The 18,142-nt window shown below is 36.9% G+C and overlaps 1 protein-coding gene across 1 annotated transcript; it reads right to left on the bottom strand.

The window, feature by feature from the left end:
- Nucleotides 1-59: 59 nt before the first annotated feature.
- LOC130987923 (probable serine/threonine protein kinase IREH1) lies at nt 60-10,577 on the bottom strand. The gene is made up of 17 exons (XM_057911631.1): nt 9,691-10,577; nt 7,173-7,243; nt 6,878-7,057; nt 5,421-6,785; nt 4,455-4,627; nt 4,129-4,375; nt 3,902-3,994; nt 3,672-3,812; nt 3,491-3,583; nt 2,823-3,027; nt 2,220-2,305; nt 1,506-1,594; nt 1,058-1,109; nt 912-968; nt 653-826; nt 493-573; nt 60-402 (listed from the first exon to the last, which is right to left on the bottom strand). Exons 1-17 carry the CDS (start codon nt 10,361-10,363, stop codon nt 319-321), a joined length of 3,864 nt encoding a protein of 1,287 aa, XP_057767614.1. The 5' UTR covers nt 10,364-10,577; the 3' UTR covers nt 60-318.
- Nucleotides 10,578-18,142: the final 7,565 nt, after the last annotated feature.

Below are 18,142 nucleotides of genomic sequence, written 5' to 3'. Positions count from 1 at the left end.
CCAATAAAGACATTTTTCTTCAGGAACAAAAAGACCTATTTTCATTTCAAGAGCAAAGCTAAAAGATTAATTTCTGGTGCAAAATCCATATACCTTGCGCCAAAATTCTATTTCATCATTGGTACATTTACATTGTACATACAGTATATTTTGTCTGCATATTATACCATAAACAAGAACAATTGGCCGAGATAATCCAAAATATATTTACAAGGATCGGAAACTGGGAATCCTACCCCCCAAGAAATCATGTGTGCAGGGTACAAGGGAGTAGGCAAAGAGATATAGAGAGAGAGAGAGAGAGAGATGAGTTCATGGTTACGTACTCGAATTTGTAGGCGGATCATCTTTCCAACCTTTGGTGAGCAAGTCGTAGTTGATGGATGCGAGTTGAGAAAGATTCTGCAGTCGCCAAAAAAATGAAACCAAATGAGAAGCAAATATAGCAGAAGCTGGCATTTGAGCATGAAGAAAACGTATTTATTGGACTACCTTGAATGAAAAATTGCTGAAGGAGTAATTGATATCATTGCTTGAGTCAAATTCAGCGAGTCCCCCGCATTCATCCCCTTGCTATTGCCATCAAATTAAGTTAAGATAGAAAAATCGTATAAGAGAAGTGTCGTTCAAATTATTTAAATGATTTACGCACCACTTCTTCGTGCCTATTGCTTAGGCAACTGCTGCTACCACTTAAGCTACCATTTTCACTGGAATCCTCAAAATCACTACCAGCATAAACATGCTCGTCTGTAGTATTCCAGGAGTAGCGACTAGTAAAGTAACTAGTATCCATTGCACCCTCTGACGCGGGAACAAAAGCAGCCTGGGACAGAGCACAAGAAGATTAGGCATCACTGCTTTTGGCAGAACGGACCAATACAATGGTCATTTACATATACAATCAAAACCTTTTGCCTAGCAAGCGTATCCCAGTTAATATCTCTGAAAAATGGATGCTCCTTGACCTGCACATTGCCAAATAATTTTATCAGATGGATGGTAGAAAATGAAAGAAATTAAATGGGGACCATTACATGACATGTTATGTTACTACCTCTGAAGCTCCTACAGCTCCAAGTCTTTGATTAGGATCTTCAGTTAATAACCTGCCAGTGGATATCAAAATGAATAAAATAAACAGATCCAAGGATTTGTGAATAAGACCAACATATTGACCAATCTGCCCGACATATGATCATACTGAGATTTTGATTTAACAAAAATAGCATGCTCACAGCAACTAGACCATGCAGAAGATTTTATGAATGATAAAAAAGAATTAAGCATGGTTTGCAAATTCCTGAGGGGAGTTTCAAGCATGTGACATTGAGTATTGACCGTCTTATCTTGAAAAACTGTGATGATACTAGAATCTTCAAAATAAGAAATAACAAAGAAGAGCAACTTAATAGGAAGAAATTGTAAGAGCAGAAATGCTTTATTCAAGGTATGAATACTGTCCTTGCATCAAAAATAGAAAAAATAAATAATAATTTTCTTACCGGTCAATCAAATCAAATGCCTCATAACTCATTTCATCAGGCACCCCAGGCCAAGGGATCTTCCGATTCAGAATGTTGTCGAATATTTTCTACAAAGAAAGTTGAAATTTGAAAAAACAAGAAACATAATTTGAGTTGCGATGCAAAATAAATGGAAGGCCTATTCTCGTCCAAACGATAATCAGGGTGATCAAATTGGCATTTTTGTTTTTGTATTTTTATTATTACTATTATTTTATTTCATTTTTTGGGGGTTTGGGAGGGGGGGGGGGGGGGTAGTCAGGAGGCTTCACACATGGATGTTATTGAACTTGATTCATGGATCCTTAATTGAGCATTCTTACTTGTTTTATAAATAATCCTCAATGATGCTACAAGCTCATCACTTCTAAAGGTGAACAAGTAAATAACTGGTGGACTTGAAGCCATTTAATTTTTATGTGATCATTGTATTAGATATATAGAGCACGGAACCCCAAAATAAATTCATAAGCAAAAACCGAATGTCTTCAGAGGTGATTTCATTATGCATAGAAAATGTAAAGAGTGTGAATTTTATTCAAATCCTAGATTCCAAAGAATGTATTTTGTTGATTCCTATCCTCTGCATAAAATTCTCAGCCATAAACCAAAACAAAAGAATGTATATGAATAAAAGTACAATATAAAGCTATGATGGAGAGGATAGGATAAAGTTCCGAACAGTATAATAACCTGAGGGTGCTCAGCATTGAAAGGAGGGATGCCAACAATCAACTCGAATAAGATAACACCCACAGACCACCAATCAGCGGTAAAGCCTGAGGAAAGGTGTACATAAACAATATAATTATTCATTTTAAATCGACAAGAAAGTTATAGGCCAAATATACATGAGAAAATCTCATATACAAAAACAAAAGGAGTCCTGGTCCCTAGTGGAAAACACTTACTTCACAGATAAACAACTAAATTAAATTAATTCTAAACTACAACTCTACAACAAATTGGCAAGCTTTGTTCGTTCCTACAGAAAGTAAGCAATGCCGCACTTATTCATTTCTTCTCTCTGCAATTTTTTAATCAGAAGCAGAGCAGTAAAAGACAATGACACCGCTTTAGCGAGAACTACAATGCCTAAGGTTTTCTGGTTCATTTTTGTAGGTGCTCAGCTTATCGCTGCTTAATTTTGGAAGATTGATAGAAGTATGGCTTGTTATAATAAATGATATACCATTATAAGAAAATAGGATAAATAACAGTTGATCTAATTAAATTGATGTGGCACTTCTATCTAACTTAATAAACCAAAAAAGAAATGGAAGAAGTTTCACCAACCATGCCCAGTTCCAAGAAGAATCTCAGGTGCTAAGTAATCTGGAGTACCCACAGCAGACCGTTTCTTACGCCTTTCTTGTTGATGCTCTGAGGCAGATAATGGTGGTTCGTCTTCTTCCATCAAAGCTGTTCCACTGACGGCCGGACCCGACAAATCATCAGTGCTGTTGATAAGACCCACTTTTGATAGCCCAAAGTCTGTCAACTGTTCAAATTTATAGAAAGAGTTTTTGCACCTCAGAATGAAAGAATCATGAGGTTCCTTCACAGATAAAAGACTTGATACAAATTTCACGTGCTTCACTTGTCATGTAAATTTCCTGTGAGAACTTCGATGTTCAATGTTTTTAAAAGCATAAACAAAATTTAATCAAACTTGATCACATGACAGTATAGTGTTCATGAGCTGTTAGCAATTAAAGCTTATTTTCTGAAAACAACAATCCAAGCAACCTACATATAAAATTCGGAAACTAATGAATTTTCAAATTTCTGACAAATTCTCTGGTCACCCATAATACTCAAATACATTATATTTTTGCCTGTGCAATGCGGGTGGAATACTAGTAACACAATCAAATAAAAGTTCATTAATGAATCAGTAAATCTATGAGGATTTAACATAAAAAGCATAACAAGAACTAGGCCGAGAAACCAAGAGAAAGAACCTTTATATGGCCATCATGTGCAATTAACAAATTATCAGGCTTCAGATCACGGTGAACGACACGTAGAGAATGCAGATACTCCAAAGCAAGCACCTATTCAGTATTGCAGGGGATGCAGGTCTTTTAGTTACCAAAGTATGAGGAAACAGATAAGTGGAAAAGGCTATGAAAAGAAACTTACAACTTCAGCAATATATATGCGAGCAACATCTTCATCTAAGCAGCCTAGATTTCTCAACATGGAATAAAGATCTCCGCCATTCAAGTACTCCATTACAAGATACAAATTATCACGACAAGTGAATGAATAGAAGAAGCGAACCTAGGATATCAGATATAATATTAAAGTGAGATAGATGATCATATAACACATAATTAGAGCCAATGCACGACAATACATAAAAGGCTCACCACAAAGGGATTGCGAACAGATATCAATATATCACGTTCTGCTAAAATACTCTCCACTGCATTCTTACGAATCATATCTGCTTTCTTAAGAACCTGCAGAATAGATGAATTAAGAATGTCAAGCTATTCTCTGAGTTCAATGTGTCTTTCCTACAATTTTCATTTGCATTAAGATAAGTTGAGATGCTCTTGTATTATATACCCATATTTATAAGTTCTCCACATACCTTTATAGCGAACAGATCCCCAGTTGTTCTCTTTTTTGCCAAGAACACCCGACCAAATGCACCACGACTGATTGGTTTTATGATCTCAAAGTCATCTATCGAGGTGCGGTCTTTGGAAGAATGTACAGGGCTACTTCGTAGACTACGTAAAACGTCATCTTCCAAAGGAGCATCTTCATCAATCACAGTGCTCGTTATATCAACTTTGTCATCGTCAACTAGTTCACATAGTTGTAGATACTTCTCCCTGGGTGATTGAATAAATTATCAGCAGGATTACCCCATAACTAATCTACAACAATGTTCAAACAAGATCTCTAACTCGCCTGATTAATTTCTCAATACGAGCTCCAAAGGTCTCTACCGTTAGGGAGTCAAATTTCCTACGTTCTGTGACAACCTTCAAGTCTTCAAGACAAGAAAGCAAGTACTGCAAAGAACGATCATCATCCAGAGGAGTATTTGCTACGCATTTAGCGATATCAGCAAGTTCATTCATCTGCATTGGCCAAAAATCGATATGATATTGTTGATAGATATGAGTGGTGAAATTGCCAACAATCATTTAACAAAGAACTCAAAACTAAATTTACAATTTTGTTACTAAATCAAAGTGAATAACACCTGTATGCTATACTTCTTATCGTATTAAAGCTCATTTCCCCTACAGCATATTTAATCATACAGCCATGCCCTGTACTACTTAAAGATTGGTTCCATAAGGTTAAGGATCACAATCAAAACCTTGCCCAAGTTTTAAATGGAAGACAGAGAGAGAAGCAGAAAAAAAAGGAATAAACTACTCATTGACTTGTAATTTTTAATTTCAGTAAACAACAATCCATTGGGCAGACTGATCTGGACTTAAACAAGAAAAGGCATGATATCCATGCCAGCCTAAGGCATGTAGTCCATTTGAATGGAAAAGCATGCCCAACCCCTATACAATGCATACCTTGATGCATTCTCCAATGACATGCAACACACAAACTGGATGCAGTAGACTATCATATATTTACCAGAATAGCAAGAAATCTACGTGGTGCAGAAATTAAATTGAATTTTAATCGTTAAGTTCCCATTTCAAAGTAGATGTAAGATGATCATGTTATAAAAAAATGAAACACTGAATGAAGAATGTAGAAGAAGGATGATTGACATGGTAAGCTCAATCAGAAATTAAGATACATCAATTTCATATGAATCTAAGAGGTGATCTATAATTGTTCATGCTAAAAAGACATCTTAGAAAGAAGATGACAGCAATAAATTATTGCCAGCCGACGATATACCTGAGGAAGATCACCATGTTCAGAGAAAGCACCTTTTCCGGATAATAGCAAGTCAATTGGGCTCGTACGTGGTGTCATTAATGGCGACCTAGGAGTCATGCTGCCTGCTGATGATGTTGTCATTCCTTGATCAGACTTTGGACCAAATCGAGTTTTATATGACATGGAAGCCTTCATATCATCTGTGGTAGTATTATCTGCTTCAGCAAAACAGTCTAGCATGTCTTCAGAGCCCCTACGGGACCAGTCACTATATTTTGGAGAAAGAAGTTCTGACTCTTCAGTCACACTTGAGTTAGATACTTTAGCACCATCAGGGCTTCCAACACCATGTTGCATGTCCTTCGTCGAAAAAGATTCCATCAGTTTTTCAAGAGTTTCAGCAATTCTAATGAGGCGCTCATTAACTCTTAGACCCTTTTGATCACATCGATCAGCAATGGCACATATTCTAGAGTGATCTTCAACATGCAAAGTGGGAACCTCCTCCTCACAAATGCGACATATTATTGAACTTTCATCAGATACACTTGGCTGATCTCCCCAATACCCCCAGGAAGGTTTGTGTTGGTGCTTAGGCATTGTGGACGAGGCATGTGCTTCTTTAGAAGAGGGAAGCTCAGGCACCTTTTCGGTTGCTAGCTCAGCATCACTGATTCCTCTACTGTTATCTAATGTTTTTGAAGCTTGCATGATACTGTCACTACGCTCCTCCTTAACAGAAGCAGCTTCTTTTGGGCTTTTTCCAGTAGGAGAAGGGAATTTTTTCCAAGATGCCATCCTGTTTCTACTAACAGCAGAATCCAGGTTCTTTGTGGCTTCAGCAAGTGAAGGTTGTAAATTCCCTGGTACGGCATGGTCTTTCTTCCACTCTGATTGCTCTTGACTGTAAAACTTCCTTGTGGACGGAGCCTTCAGAGATTTTATATCTAAAGGAAGCTTTCCATCTTTCTCTGAACCTGGAGGATCTTGTTTAACTGCTGGCTGAAGCGATCCACGGAGATTGAATATATTCTCATCCTCAGCCAACCCACTTTCTTTGTGAAATTGCAGCAATCTAGTGCATCTGGTGAGTATAAAAAGCATTCGGGTATGAAGTTGCTTTAACATGCCCATGGGAAGTTCCTGACGCCTGTCATCCAATTCTTGCACTATGCCTTCACATTGTAGCCAAAATTCACCAGAAGAACTCATAGCACAAGTCCGAGCCAGAATCAGTAAGTCCTCTATAGTCTCCTGCCAATCTGGATGAGTTTCGGCATTCTTTTCTAGAATTCCTACCAGATCTGCTGCAAAAATATGCAGATCGGCATCCACTTCTTCCTTTGCTTTGTCAAATTTAGTTCTAATCATAGCCAAAACCTCCTGTTTTAATTATAAAGTATCAATGAATATCCAGAAGTAAAATGATCAAGATGTCTTTTGTAGAGTAATTATTACTCGTAAAGTTTACTTACCTCCAAGTTATTTAACCTTCGAGGTTTCCAAAATGGGTAAGGACGTACACCTTTAGAATTCAACTCATGAGAGAAACTCTTGATATCACCAGGAAACCTCTTCCTGGGAGCACTTGTAACACGAAGTATGGCTTGAAAACGTGGAGATTCGGACTCTTTTGGATTCTCACAATCATATGTCTACATAAGCATTTAAAATTCAGCTAGTTTGCAGATGCAGATGCAAATCTAAATTCAACTGGAAAAAATGTAGAATTGAATGCTTTGGACCATCAAAGAAAATACACCTTTTTACCTTCATCTCAGGAGTGCACGCATCTGAATTTCTGAGAGCTCCAGAATCATCCCATGATGAGCCAAATTGGCCTGAATGACATGTAAGGAAAACTTAGCCGAAATGACGTGGCCAGAATGATGCCGTATTTTCAAGCAGGATCTCTTTTAATTCACATAATCTACTTTTTAATTGCAAAAAATTAAAAGTTGTGATTGCTAGAATTTAAAGGTGGCGTTGGAATTGCAAAATGACCAAAACTCATAACGTTTAAGGAAATCAACCTATTTCAATTGAATTAAACAACTTTTACTCCATGAAACTGAATGATGTGAAATTTCAGAGTAACAGTCTAGGCTCATTTTTTATCGAAGTTAATTCTCAACTCCTTTTACTCCATGAAACTGAATGATGTGAAATTTCTCAAGTTCATTTGCAAGATTTCCTTCTAGGAGTAAATATGTGTTAGATAATTGGTAGAAAGTAAGGCAAACTATGAACACCTACATAAAACGCCCTACACATACAGATGTATAAGGCTTCAGTTCCATTTGAGCGATGATTCGCTAAAATCTCATAGGCACAGGAGCAAGAGAGAGAATATTTTGCAAAATAATTGTCAGATCTCCAGCCACTGCATATTTATATCCAAGTTTACTAGGCCGTAGTGTGAAAAACTAAGCAACTACTGCATATCATCTAGCTATATTCACTTTAAGAGATAATAAGGTTCTGTACAAGCATTAACAAGGAATAGATATAAGTACCTTCTTCGTATTACTTTTTTTATTTTTTTTCAACAGTGCTTAGAGCTTACTTTCTAAAACCACGATGCAACATTTTCCCTATAGATTCTCATTGTACTAGGCCCTCAAGATCTTACAAATTACATAATTATTAGCACATGAGAGTTGGTGACCTCTTAAGCATCCTCCCATTTTATATACATTATACTCTGAAATGAGGGAGTGATCTGCTAATTGCATGTTGATCTGCCTACTGAATTTAAACAAAATACTATGTCTGTTAAATTTCTCTAAAGTAAGGATAAGATTTTGACATATTTTGTTTCTAAATTTGTCTTGACTGGCATAAAATTTGCTTTTAAGAAACTAATGGTCAGTTTCGACTCTTGAGAATAAGAAGATTTGCGTGGTTGAGATGGTTTTGAAACCCAGTCGGACATTTAAACCAAAAGCCAAATCCGAGGTTCCTGCTCTTTTATGTTTCTAGAATAAATCCGAGTTCTTGCTCTTTTATGTTTCTAGAATAAGTGGGTAAAGTCTACATAATCCAGTCAAAACCAGTCAACTAGTCAAGAATGGTGACTGTAGTCCATCTTTACCTATCTAGAATTCTAAAGGAATGACAAACGATTCTTTGTTCTTCATGATTGAACTCAGTTCCAAATAGTGGATATCCACTCGAAACTACTTATCAACAACGTGCAGAACAAATATGAATTAAGAATTCTTGTTTATTTTGGATTATATATTAAGATATGCATTTACTTAAATTAGCTCTTCCTTTCATTATATGTTATGAAGGTAGCTACATTTGATTCTAGATATGAATGCAAAGGGCCACAAAGAGACGCGGGGACCCAATAAATCTTTATGTTCAACATATCACACAGGGAAATATATATATATAGGGAGAAGATCAAATGAGAATGGACAAATGTGGTGAGAATGGAGAATGATCGCATAAGCCAGTATATATGTTGCATAAAATGCTTGTAATTTGCATAAGCTGCTTGTAACGACTGCATAACGAAATTCAATTAATTATATAAAATTTTAGCTCCCTCCAGGATTCGAACCTAGGTAAAAAATTTATGATGGCTTATGCAATCAATCATTTCTCACAAAAGATAGTATTCTCAGTATAACTGATCCCTATATATATATATCGGTTGTTGACCCTGACCAATCTTAGATGTCAAAGTAGTGTTGTCCAATTCTATTACTTTCAGTGTGGTAGCATGTCTTCTAAAGTTGCTGCAGATAAAATGCTAATGGAAGATTAGTGATCAATGTTGGCTCATACAGCAAACTAGATCAATGCTCTCCCTTTGTACATTTCCTTGTATATTAACTATTAAGTAGCCAGATCAATAATTGTGCCATACCAAAGTAAAAGGTAAGCATATACTTGTTTGTGTAAGCATATTATTGGACGAAAAGTATCTCTAATTAGCAAGCATATTACACAAGGTTTCTAGAACCCAGAGCTATGACCAACTACACATAATAGGTGCTAAATAAGGAAAGAAGACAGCTGAATCAAAGTACAAAATATGAATTCCTATTCACCAGATTTAGCATACTCGGATGCATTTTTCTAATCAATTTTACCACATGTGACTTAGATAAAAACATGCATTTTTCTAATGATACCAAAAAAGCAAAGAAATCAGAAAGAAAACCTTTGCCCTAATTCTATGTTCAACTAATCAGCTATAAACCTCATACCTATCAATCAACATAGCTACACCAATATGATCAATGGAGCTAAGCATCAAGAAATTGAAGCATACCAGTAGCTCCAGACGAGGATTCGGCATTTTGGAGGCGCGATCGTTCCTGCACCTGGAGCACATGAGGGCTCTGGTCCCTCGATGCCCCACTCTCCGTCGACATCGTGTCCGAATTACTCCCATTGTCTACATTTTCAAGAAACGATTTCTCCTTCTTCTTCCTGCCACCCGAAACCCCATCATTGCCACCGCCGACGAGCGGCCGCGATAAGTTACTGGCACCCAAAGAAACGCCCTTCTCCCTACTACCGAAGTTGAAGAAACTCTCCTGCGGCAGCGGCCCTGATCGCGTCTTTATCTTGTTCAGCCCCAGAGAAGACGCCACAATCGGCGATACCGATAACGAGGTCGGGCCGGAAGCCGGCGGCGGCGGCCCCGCCAGCTCCGATTTCTTCAACTGCGATGAGGAGCTGGATGCGGCCTTGCTTGAATTGGGCGACTCTTTGCCCTTCAAAGAGTCCTTCTTCTTCAGAAGGCTTTTGGGCGTGGTGGCGGCGGAGGGCGCCGGAGAGCTGTCCTTGGAGAGGGAGGGCGATGGAGATTTGGTCTTCTTCTTATCGGATCGGATCGGCGAATTGGAGTTGGAGCCGAAAGATCGCGGGCTGTTGGATGATCCATCTGGGCTTGAAGTATCGGATTTTTTGGAAGAAAAAAATCTGCCCTTGAACACCATTTTAGCAAATTAGCGTGATTTCCGGAGGGAGATGGATTTAGGGGCGATGAATTGGACAGTAGAACGGGGAAGAGAGAGAATGGAGAGTAGAAAGCATGGAAGGAAATGGAGATTGATGAACTCAACCCCCCCTTTTGCTCCACACCCTGCTTTTCACAGACAGATTTGAGCTTCAATCTCTCAAAATGTAAAAACCTGATTTTTCATTTAGGCAAATTAAACTTTTATTATAAACACTTACTACATTTATTTTAGTCAACATATGGGAAAATTGGTCAACATACGGGGAGGATTTTTGGTTAAATCTGGCTACCTTGCAGCTACCGGCTTCTACGATCCCAACCCGTTTCAGTCGGCTCCGAGTAATGATGAGTCTTGGATGCACATCTGGTCAGCGAATGTCCCCCCGAAGATTAGGGTTTTCATGTGGCGAGCAGTGAATAATTGGGTGGCAACGGATTTGAATCTCCGCTCTCACCATATCCCTACTAACGGTTTGTGCTCGTGGTGTCGGCGGGACTGGGGTTCTACGGCCCATTGTTTTTTCTTTTGCTCCAACGTTAAAGGCCTTTGGAAACAGACCCCCTGGTGGATCTTCTTGAAAGAAGCCCGCCATTTGCTCTTCCAGGATATTTGTCGAATATTTTGGGAGAAGCACTCGGCAAATGATGCTGATCTCTTTGCGGTCTACCTTTGGTGGATTTGGCGACGCCTTTGCGAAGCTAAGCACGGGAACACGCCGTGCCCTAACCCGGATTTCATGGGGAGCTGCGATCGTTTTCTGCTCCAGTTTTAGGAGACTCGCGCCCGGGTCCTTTCGGACCAACAACTCCTACCTAAGGAAGGTTCGACAAAATGGCTTCCCCCTCAGAAAGGTGTTCTCCGTTTAGATGTTGATGTGTCTATTCACGAGAACGGAATTCGCACGGGAGTGGGTCTCATTTTCAGAGATTTTAGAGGTAGACCTATTGCTGCGATGGCGCAAAGGATCGGTCATACGCACACTATTCTCATAGGTGAACTCCATGCAATACTCTTGGGTGTTGGCTTCAACCTCCATCATGATCTTGGCCCTATGGTTGTCTTTACGGACTCCATTCTTGTAGTTCATGTGCTTGAAGATGAAAAGAGAAGTCTCGATACACTCTGCGAGGATCTGTTTGATGCCTTTGCTCATGCAAAGGAACATTGTGTTTTTGGTTTCCGGCATGTCCGGCGTGAAGCTAATGGCGCTGCCCATAGCCTAGCGAATTTCGCTGTTACTACTGGTGATGTAACCATTTGGAAGTCAGACTTCCCGAGCTGGCTTTTAGATATTCTTCATCGGGATTTTAATTAAGTTGTTTTTCTCCCCTAAAAAAAAAAATTTGTTTATGGAGGCGGCCTAATGGAAGCTGCAAAGATTAAGAAGTCTGAAAATTTGATTAATCATTTTTCTCATGAAAAATATTAGTACGCACTAAATGATTATCTAATTTAGTGGTAAAGCACCTACCTTTGGAAGATCTTGTTCACAAAATACTTTTATAAAAATACGTTCAATAGTGTATATCTCATAAACATTCTTCTACTAAAATAAAAAAATGAATTAGTATCAGAAATCGCATCACTTGCTGCTAATTCGGGAGACACCGTACCTAACATAAACATAATAATTATAGAGCACATCATGCGAGATCAATTAAGCACGAACTCCCCTGCTTTCTTGAATGAAATTGGGTCTTCTTATCCATGCCCACAATCATCTCTTTTTAGCTTAAGTTCATATTTTCCTAATCGTTGATGGAAAAAATTCCTTGAACATAAGCATGAACACATCTATCCCCTTAAAGATAAACACAAACGAATCTATCCACAATCTTAGTAGATTAAATCTTCAACAATAAGGAATCTAAAGCCTACTATGAGTAGAAGTCGTCTGAAAAAATAGACTCCTCATGTCTATTTGCTACTAATTCCCGCACAGCTAGGAGTATCAGCAAGTATCAAGAACATTTTCTGATACATGTATTTGAATAAGTATCAAACTCCGAATGTGTAATCTATATAATGACAAACAATTAAGAGCAATCTATACTCTAACAAGGTCATTGGTTCAAGTTCCATTAACGACGGTATGGATTGTATTTTGTTTGGATGTTAAATTAATGTTGGGCTGTTTTAATATTTAATCTAATTTGTAATGACATGAATATTATTTGATTATTCAAGTGTAATATATATACATGGATATCTCAAGAGAAAAAAGAAGTCACTTAATTTTTACAAGAAGGATGATTAGCAATGAGTTACAATTTATTTATTTAATTTTTTATTTTTATTTTCTGAGGGGGAATAAGTTACAAATTTTGGATTCTAATATCTCATTTTTTGAGAAAAACAAATATAACCTTGTTATAAACTAGAGAGAAGCGAGATGTTATAAACTTGAGAGAAGCGAGAGAATAGATTAGTGAATGAAATGAAGTTCACAATACACCCATATTTATAGGTGTTAAACCAAGTGTGAACGTCCGGTGTGAACGTTCACACACGTCCGGTGTGAACGTTCACACACGTCCGGTGTGAACGGAGGATAGTCAACTCTGGCGGCTTGAAGATGTCAAGTGTTATTCTCCCTCTAGGTTTCTTGGTCAACACACATAAGATATATCTAGAAGATATATTTACAACACTTCCCCTTGATTGACCAATCCCTAAAATAAAAGATGTTGCCTCATTAAAACCTTGCTAGGAAAACCCAATGGGACAAAACCTAGTCGAAGGAAAAAGAGTACAACTGCTTCCCCTGAACTTGAGATCATTGAATATCTTTGAGTCGACGTATGCCGATCTCGTGTACCAACTTTCTGAATGTCGATGTTGGTAATGCCTTGGTGAATAAGTCCGCCAGATTTTCACTTGAGCGAATTTGTTGCACGTCGATATCGCCACCCTTTTGAAGGTCGTGTGTGTAGAAGAGCTTGGGATAAATATGCTTCGTCCTATCTCCTTTGATGTATCCTTCCTTGAGTTGCGCGATGCAAGCAGCATTATCTTCATATAAAACAGTTGGTTTGGCCTTTGATGAAGCTAACCCGCACGACTCTTGGATATGACTCGTCACATTTCTCAACCATACACATTCTCGACTTGTTTCGTGGATTGCAATGATTTCAGAATGATTTGAGGATGTTGCAGTCAATGTTTGTTTCACAGACTTTCATGATATAGCAGTTCCACCATATGTGAAAATATATCCAGTTTGTGACTTAGCTTCATGTGGATCGGATAAAAATCCTGCATCCGAATACCCCACTAGAGTATTATCAGAATTTTCTTGATAATATAATCCAAGGTCAATGGTACCCTTTAGATAACGTAGAATGTGCTTAACACAATTCCAATGTCTTAAAGTGGGTGCAGAGCTAAATCTTGCTAGAAGATTAACAGAAAAAGCTATATCTGGTCTAGTATTATTAGCCAGATAAGTCAATGCTCCAATTGCACTTAGATATGGTACTTCAGGACCAAGTATCGTTTCACCCTCTTCAATTGGTCGAAATGGATCTTTCTTAGTATCAAGAGATCTAACGACCATTGGTGATGCTAATGGATGTGCATTATCCATATAGAAGCGTTTTAACACTTTTTCTGTATATGTGGATTGATGGATAAACGTTCCTCCACGGATACGTTCCATTTGCAAACCAAGACAAAACTTTGTCTTTCCCAAATCTTTCATCTCAAATTCTTTCTTCAAATATTCAGCAGTTTTATTGAGCTCTTCAGGAGTCCCAATTAAATTTAAATCATCAACATAAACTGCTATGATTGCAAATCCACTTTCGGTTTTCTTAATGAAAACACAAGGGCAGATATCATCATTCTTGTATCCTTCTTTCAAAAGATACTCGCTCAGTCTATTGTACCACATACGACCAGACTGTTTCAACCCATACAACGATTTTTGCAGTTTAATTGAATACATGCTTTTGGGTTTTGACTGCAATCCTTCAGGCATTTTAAATCCTTCGGGAATTTTCATAAATATGTCATTATCTTATGACCCATATAGATAAGCAGTCATTACATCCATAAGGCGCATATCAAGCCTTTGTGACACAGCCAGACTAATCAAAAATCTAAAAGTAATAGCGTCCATTACTGGAGAGTATGTTTCCTCATAATCAATTCATGGTTTTTGTGAGAAACCTTGTGCTACGAGTCTTGCTCTATATCTCGTAACTTCATTTTTCTCGTTTCTCTTTCTAACAAAAATCCATCTATATCCAACAGGGATTTTAGATTCCGGAGTTAAGGCTATAGGCCCAAATACTTTCCGGTTATCACAGGAATTTAATTCCCTTTCTATAGCTTCTTTCCACTTTGGCCAATCAAGTCTATGTTTGCATTCTGCAACAGACTTTAGTTGAGGATCCTCATTTAAAACATGAAGAGCTATATGAAAGGCAAATATATCATCAACAATGATATTTTCTCTCTCTAGTATCTGATGTAAATAATTTATTGAGATCTCATGATTTTCAGATACTTGTAATTCTTCAGGAATTACATCACTTTCATTTGATTGATTAGTCGTTTTCGTCATTGTTTGGTTTCCATCTTGCCCCTTTCTTTTTCTAGGCATAGAATCTTTGGAACCAACTGGTCGACCACGTTTTTGACGAATTTTGGACTCATTTGCTGCCAAAGCTATTTGTCCTTCAGGGACATCAATTTTAGCTGGAGTATTTGCAGCATGTATGTGAGATTGTGTCACTTTTCTTGTATCTACAAAAGCATCAGGAATTTGATTTGCAATATTTTGCAAATGAATGATCTTTTCATTTTCTTGTTCACATTGATTTGTTCTAGAATCAAAATGTGATAAGTTTTTCTCATTTCAAGAGATTTCCTTGTGCTTTTCTGGATGTAGATTTATTCTTCATAATGTTGGAAATGTCATTTCATCAAAATGACAATCTGCAAAACGTGCAGTAAATAAATCACCTGTTAAAGGTTCTATATACCTTATAATCGATGGTGAATCAAATCCAACATATATCCCAAGTCTTCGTTGGGGACCCATTTTTGTTCGTTGTGGGAGTGCAATTGTGACTTGAACCGCGCAACCAAAAGTTCGTAAGTGAGAAACATCAGGTTCACGGCCAAAGATAATTTGCATTGGGGAGTATTCATGATTTGTTGATGGCCTTAGTCGAACTAATGTTGCAGCATGTAATATGGCATGACCCCAAACAGTAGTTGGTAGTTTTGATTTCATAAGTAATGGTCTAGCACTAATTTGAAGACGTTTAATAAATGATTTCGCTAAACCATTTTGAGTATGGACATGAGCTACTGGATGTTCAATCTCAATTCCAATAGCCATACAATAGTTATCAAATGCTTGAGATGTAAACTCACCAGCATTATCAAGACGAATTCTTTTAATTGAATTGTCTGGGAATTGAGCTCTTAATTTTATGATTTGAGCAAGTAGTCTAGCAAATGTTGCATTTCTAGTAGAAAGCAAGCATACATGTGACCATCTAGAAGAAGCATCAATCAATACCATAAAGTATCGAAAAGGTCCACAAGGTGGATGTATAGGTCCACAAATGTCTCCTTGAATTCTTTCTAGGAAAGATGGAGATTCAGTATTAACCTTCGTATATGAAGATCTAATAACTAACTTGCCTTGCGCACAAGCATCACATGGGAATTCCTTTGTAGAAAGAATCTTTTGATTCTTTATGTTGTGCCCATATGAATTATTGATTATTCGGCGCATCATAGTCGCTCCAGGATGTCCAAACCTATCATGCCAAAGCTTAAAGCTTTTTGTATCATTGAACTTTATGTTCATGACATGGTTTGTCTCAATTGCTTTTATGAATGTGTAATACATTCCAGAAGGTAGTGTTGCTAATTTTTCTTTTGTCAGCTTATAGCCTGAAACAAAAGAATTTATGCAAAGATATTCATTTCTACCTTTCACACAATTGTCTCGATGTGGTATCCATTATTACGGACATTATTGAAATTTAGTAAGTTCCTTTTAGACTTACTAGAGTACAGGGCATTTTCAATATCTAATTTAGTATCATTTAGCATAATGATACAAGCTCTTCCGGAGCCTTCAATGATGTTTGATGCACCTGATATTGTGTTAACATTATTTTCATCTAATGTCAACTCAAGGAAATACTTCTTCTTTTGAAGAATAATATGTGTATTTATTTTCCAAGACAAATATCACAAGATTTCATATGATATTAATGTATATATATTCATGCCTTGTTAAAAACCTCTCCGCAAAAACCCTATGGGAAAAATTCGGTAGAGGAAAAGAGTACAAGATATATATATTTACTCATATATTACACTAGTTGCCTCGTTAAAAACCTTAACTAAGAAAACCTCGTAGGAAAAAACTTAGTAAGGGAAAAAGAGTACAACCATTCGGCCTTTAGGGCCGTTTGACCTTCAAGGTCTAATTTTCAAAAGCATATAATATGGATTGCTCTTGAAGAGTATGTAATATCCTTCATGGAATATTGATTGTGCTACATCGGGAGCAACAATATGAATCAAATAGATAAAGATTCAAGGATATGTTATCCAAATATTTAATTTACTTGCTCTTAGAGCATGTAATATTCTTCAGGAATATTACTTGTGCTACTTTAATAGCATCAATTTAAGATCTTGAATGTAATATTCTTCAGGAATATTACTTGTGCTATTTAAATAGCATCAATTAATTTTCAAGATCATTTTAAAAAAATAGATTGTATATATGTAATATATTACAGAATATAATATATCAAAATTCGAAATAAGAGCATTAAAAAATTACGAAATTACAAATAGTTTGTAATGTATTCCATGGGCCATTACAAACAATTTTATGCTAAGAAAGCAATTAAGATTAACAACTCGTTTAAACACATTCTCAAATTCACATGCAATGAACAAGATTAAATCCTCATATAAATAATTATACGAAGATTCTCAACAATAAAAGACGTATTCAAGAAAAATAATGTCAGATTACAAGTTTTATATATATATAGATATATATATATATATATATATATATATATATATAAGTTTTATTTTCATTTATCATTGGTGTATTGTGTACGCATGCTATAGTCAAAGTAGTTAGGCGAAACAAAGAATAAAACAATAAGCAACCATATTGCAGATGTGCAAAGCAAAAAGATATCCAAAGATTTTGCTATTATAAGTTTAATCAACAACTGAAGAGCTTGATAATTGCCAAGTTGACTAAAATATAACAGATAAAATTATACCTCTAATCACGTCATCTTTGTCAAAACAGCAAACTTTGTCAGCTTCAAGTTGGATTTTTACCAATAAATCCACCCCACAACAGTTTAATAATAATAAAGAACTTTTAACTCAAAACATTTCACACACATGCCCTAGATATGCAAAAGCTTCAAGAACTACAGAATTACCAAAAATAAATAAAATTATGGCTTGAATTCTTCAAATCCCAAAACATGCAACAACCAAGTGCAGAAAATCGGAAAAAATAGATCAGCCCTCAAGCAATTCGAGTAAAATTGTAGCTTAATTACGCAACCAAGAAAAGAGGCGAAGTAGGAAGTAGTGTTCACATAATTGATAAGGAAGTGTTTCTTCCGAGCAAAAAGAATTTCAAGAAAAAGCCCATGAAGAAAGTGACTCACAGATTTGGATGGGAATAGCATTGGTAGATTTGCCAAGATTCCAGCTTTGAGCTTCTTCAGAAAATTGCATAGA

The sequence above is a fragment of the Salvia miltiorrhiza genome, chromosome 6 (assembly GCF_028751815.1).
Source record: "Salvia miltiorrhiza cultivar Shanhuang (shh) chromosome 6, IMPLAD_Smil_shh, whole genome shotgun sequence".
Lineage (NCBI taxonomy): Eukaryota > Viridiplantae > Streptophyta > Magnoliopsida > Lamiales > Lamiaceae > Salvia > Salvia miltiorrhiza.
This window is presented reverse-complemented; position numbering and strand designations above follow the sequence as displayed.

Coding starts and splice junctions, on each gene's coding strand:
- LOC130987923 (XM_057911631.1), bottom strand. CDS start 10,363: ATGGTGTTCAAGGGCAGATTTTTTTCTTCCAAAAAATCCGATACTTCA. Junction 7,244..9,690: donor ATCCTCGTCTGGAGCTACTG/GTATGCTTCAAT, acceptor CATGTCATTCAG/GCCAATTTGGCTCATCATGG. Junction 6,786..6,877: donor GAAGGTTAAATAACTTGGAG/GTAAGTAAACTT, acceptor TAATTAAAACAG/GAGGTTTTGGCTATGATTAG.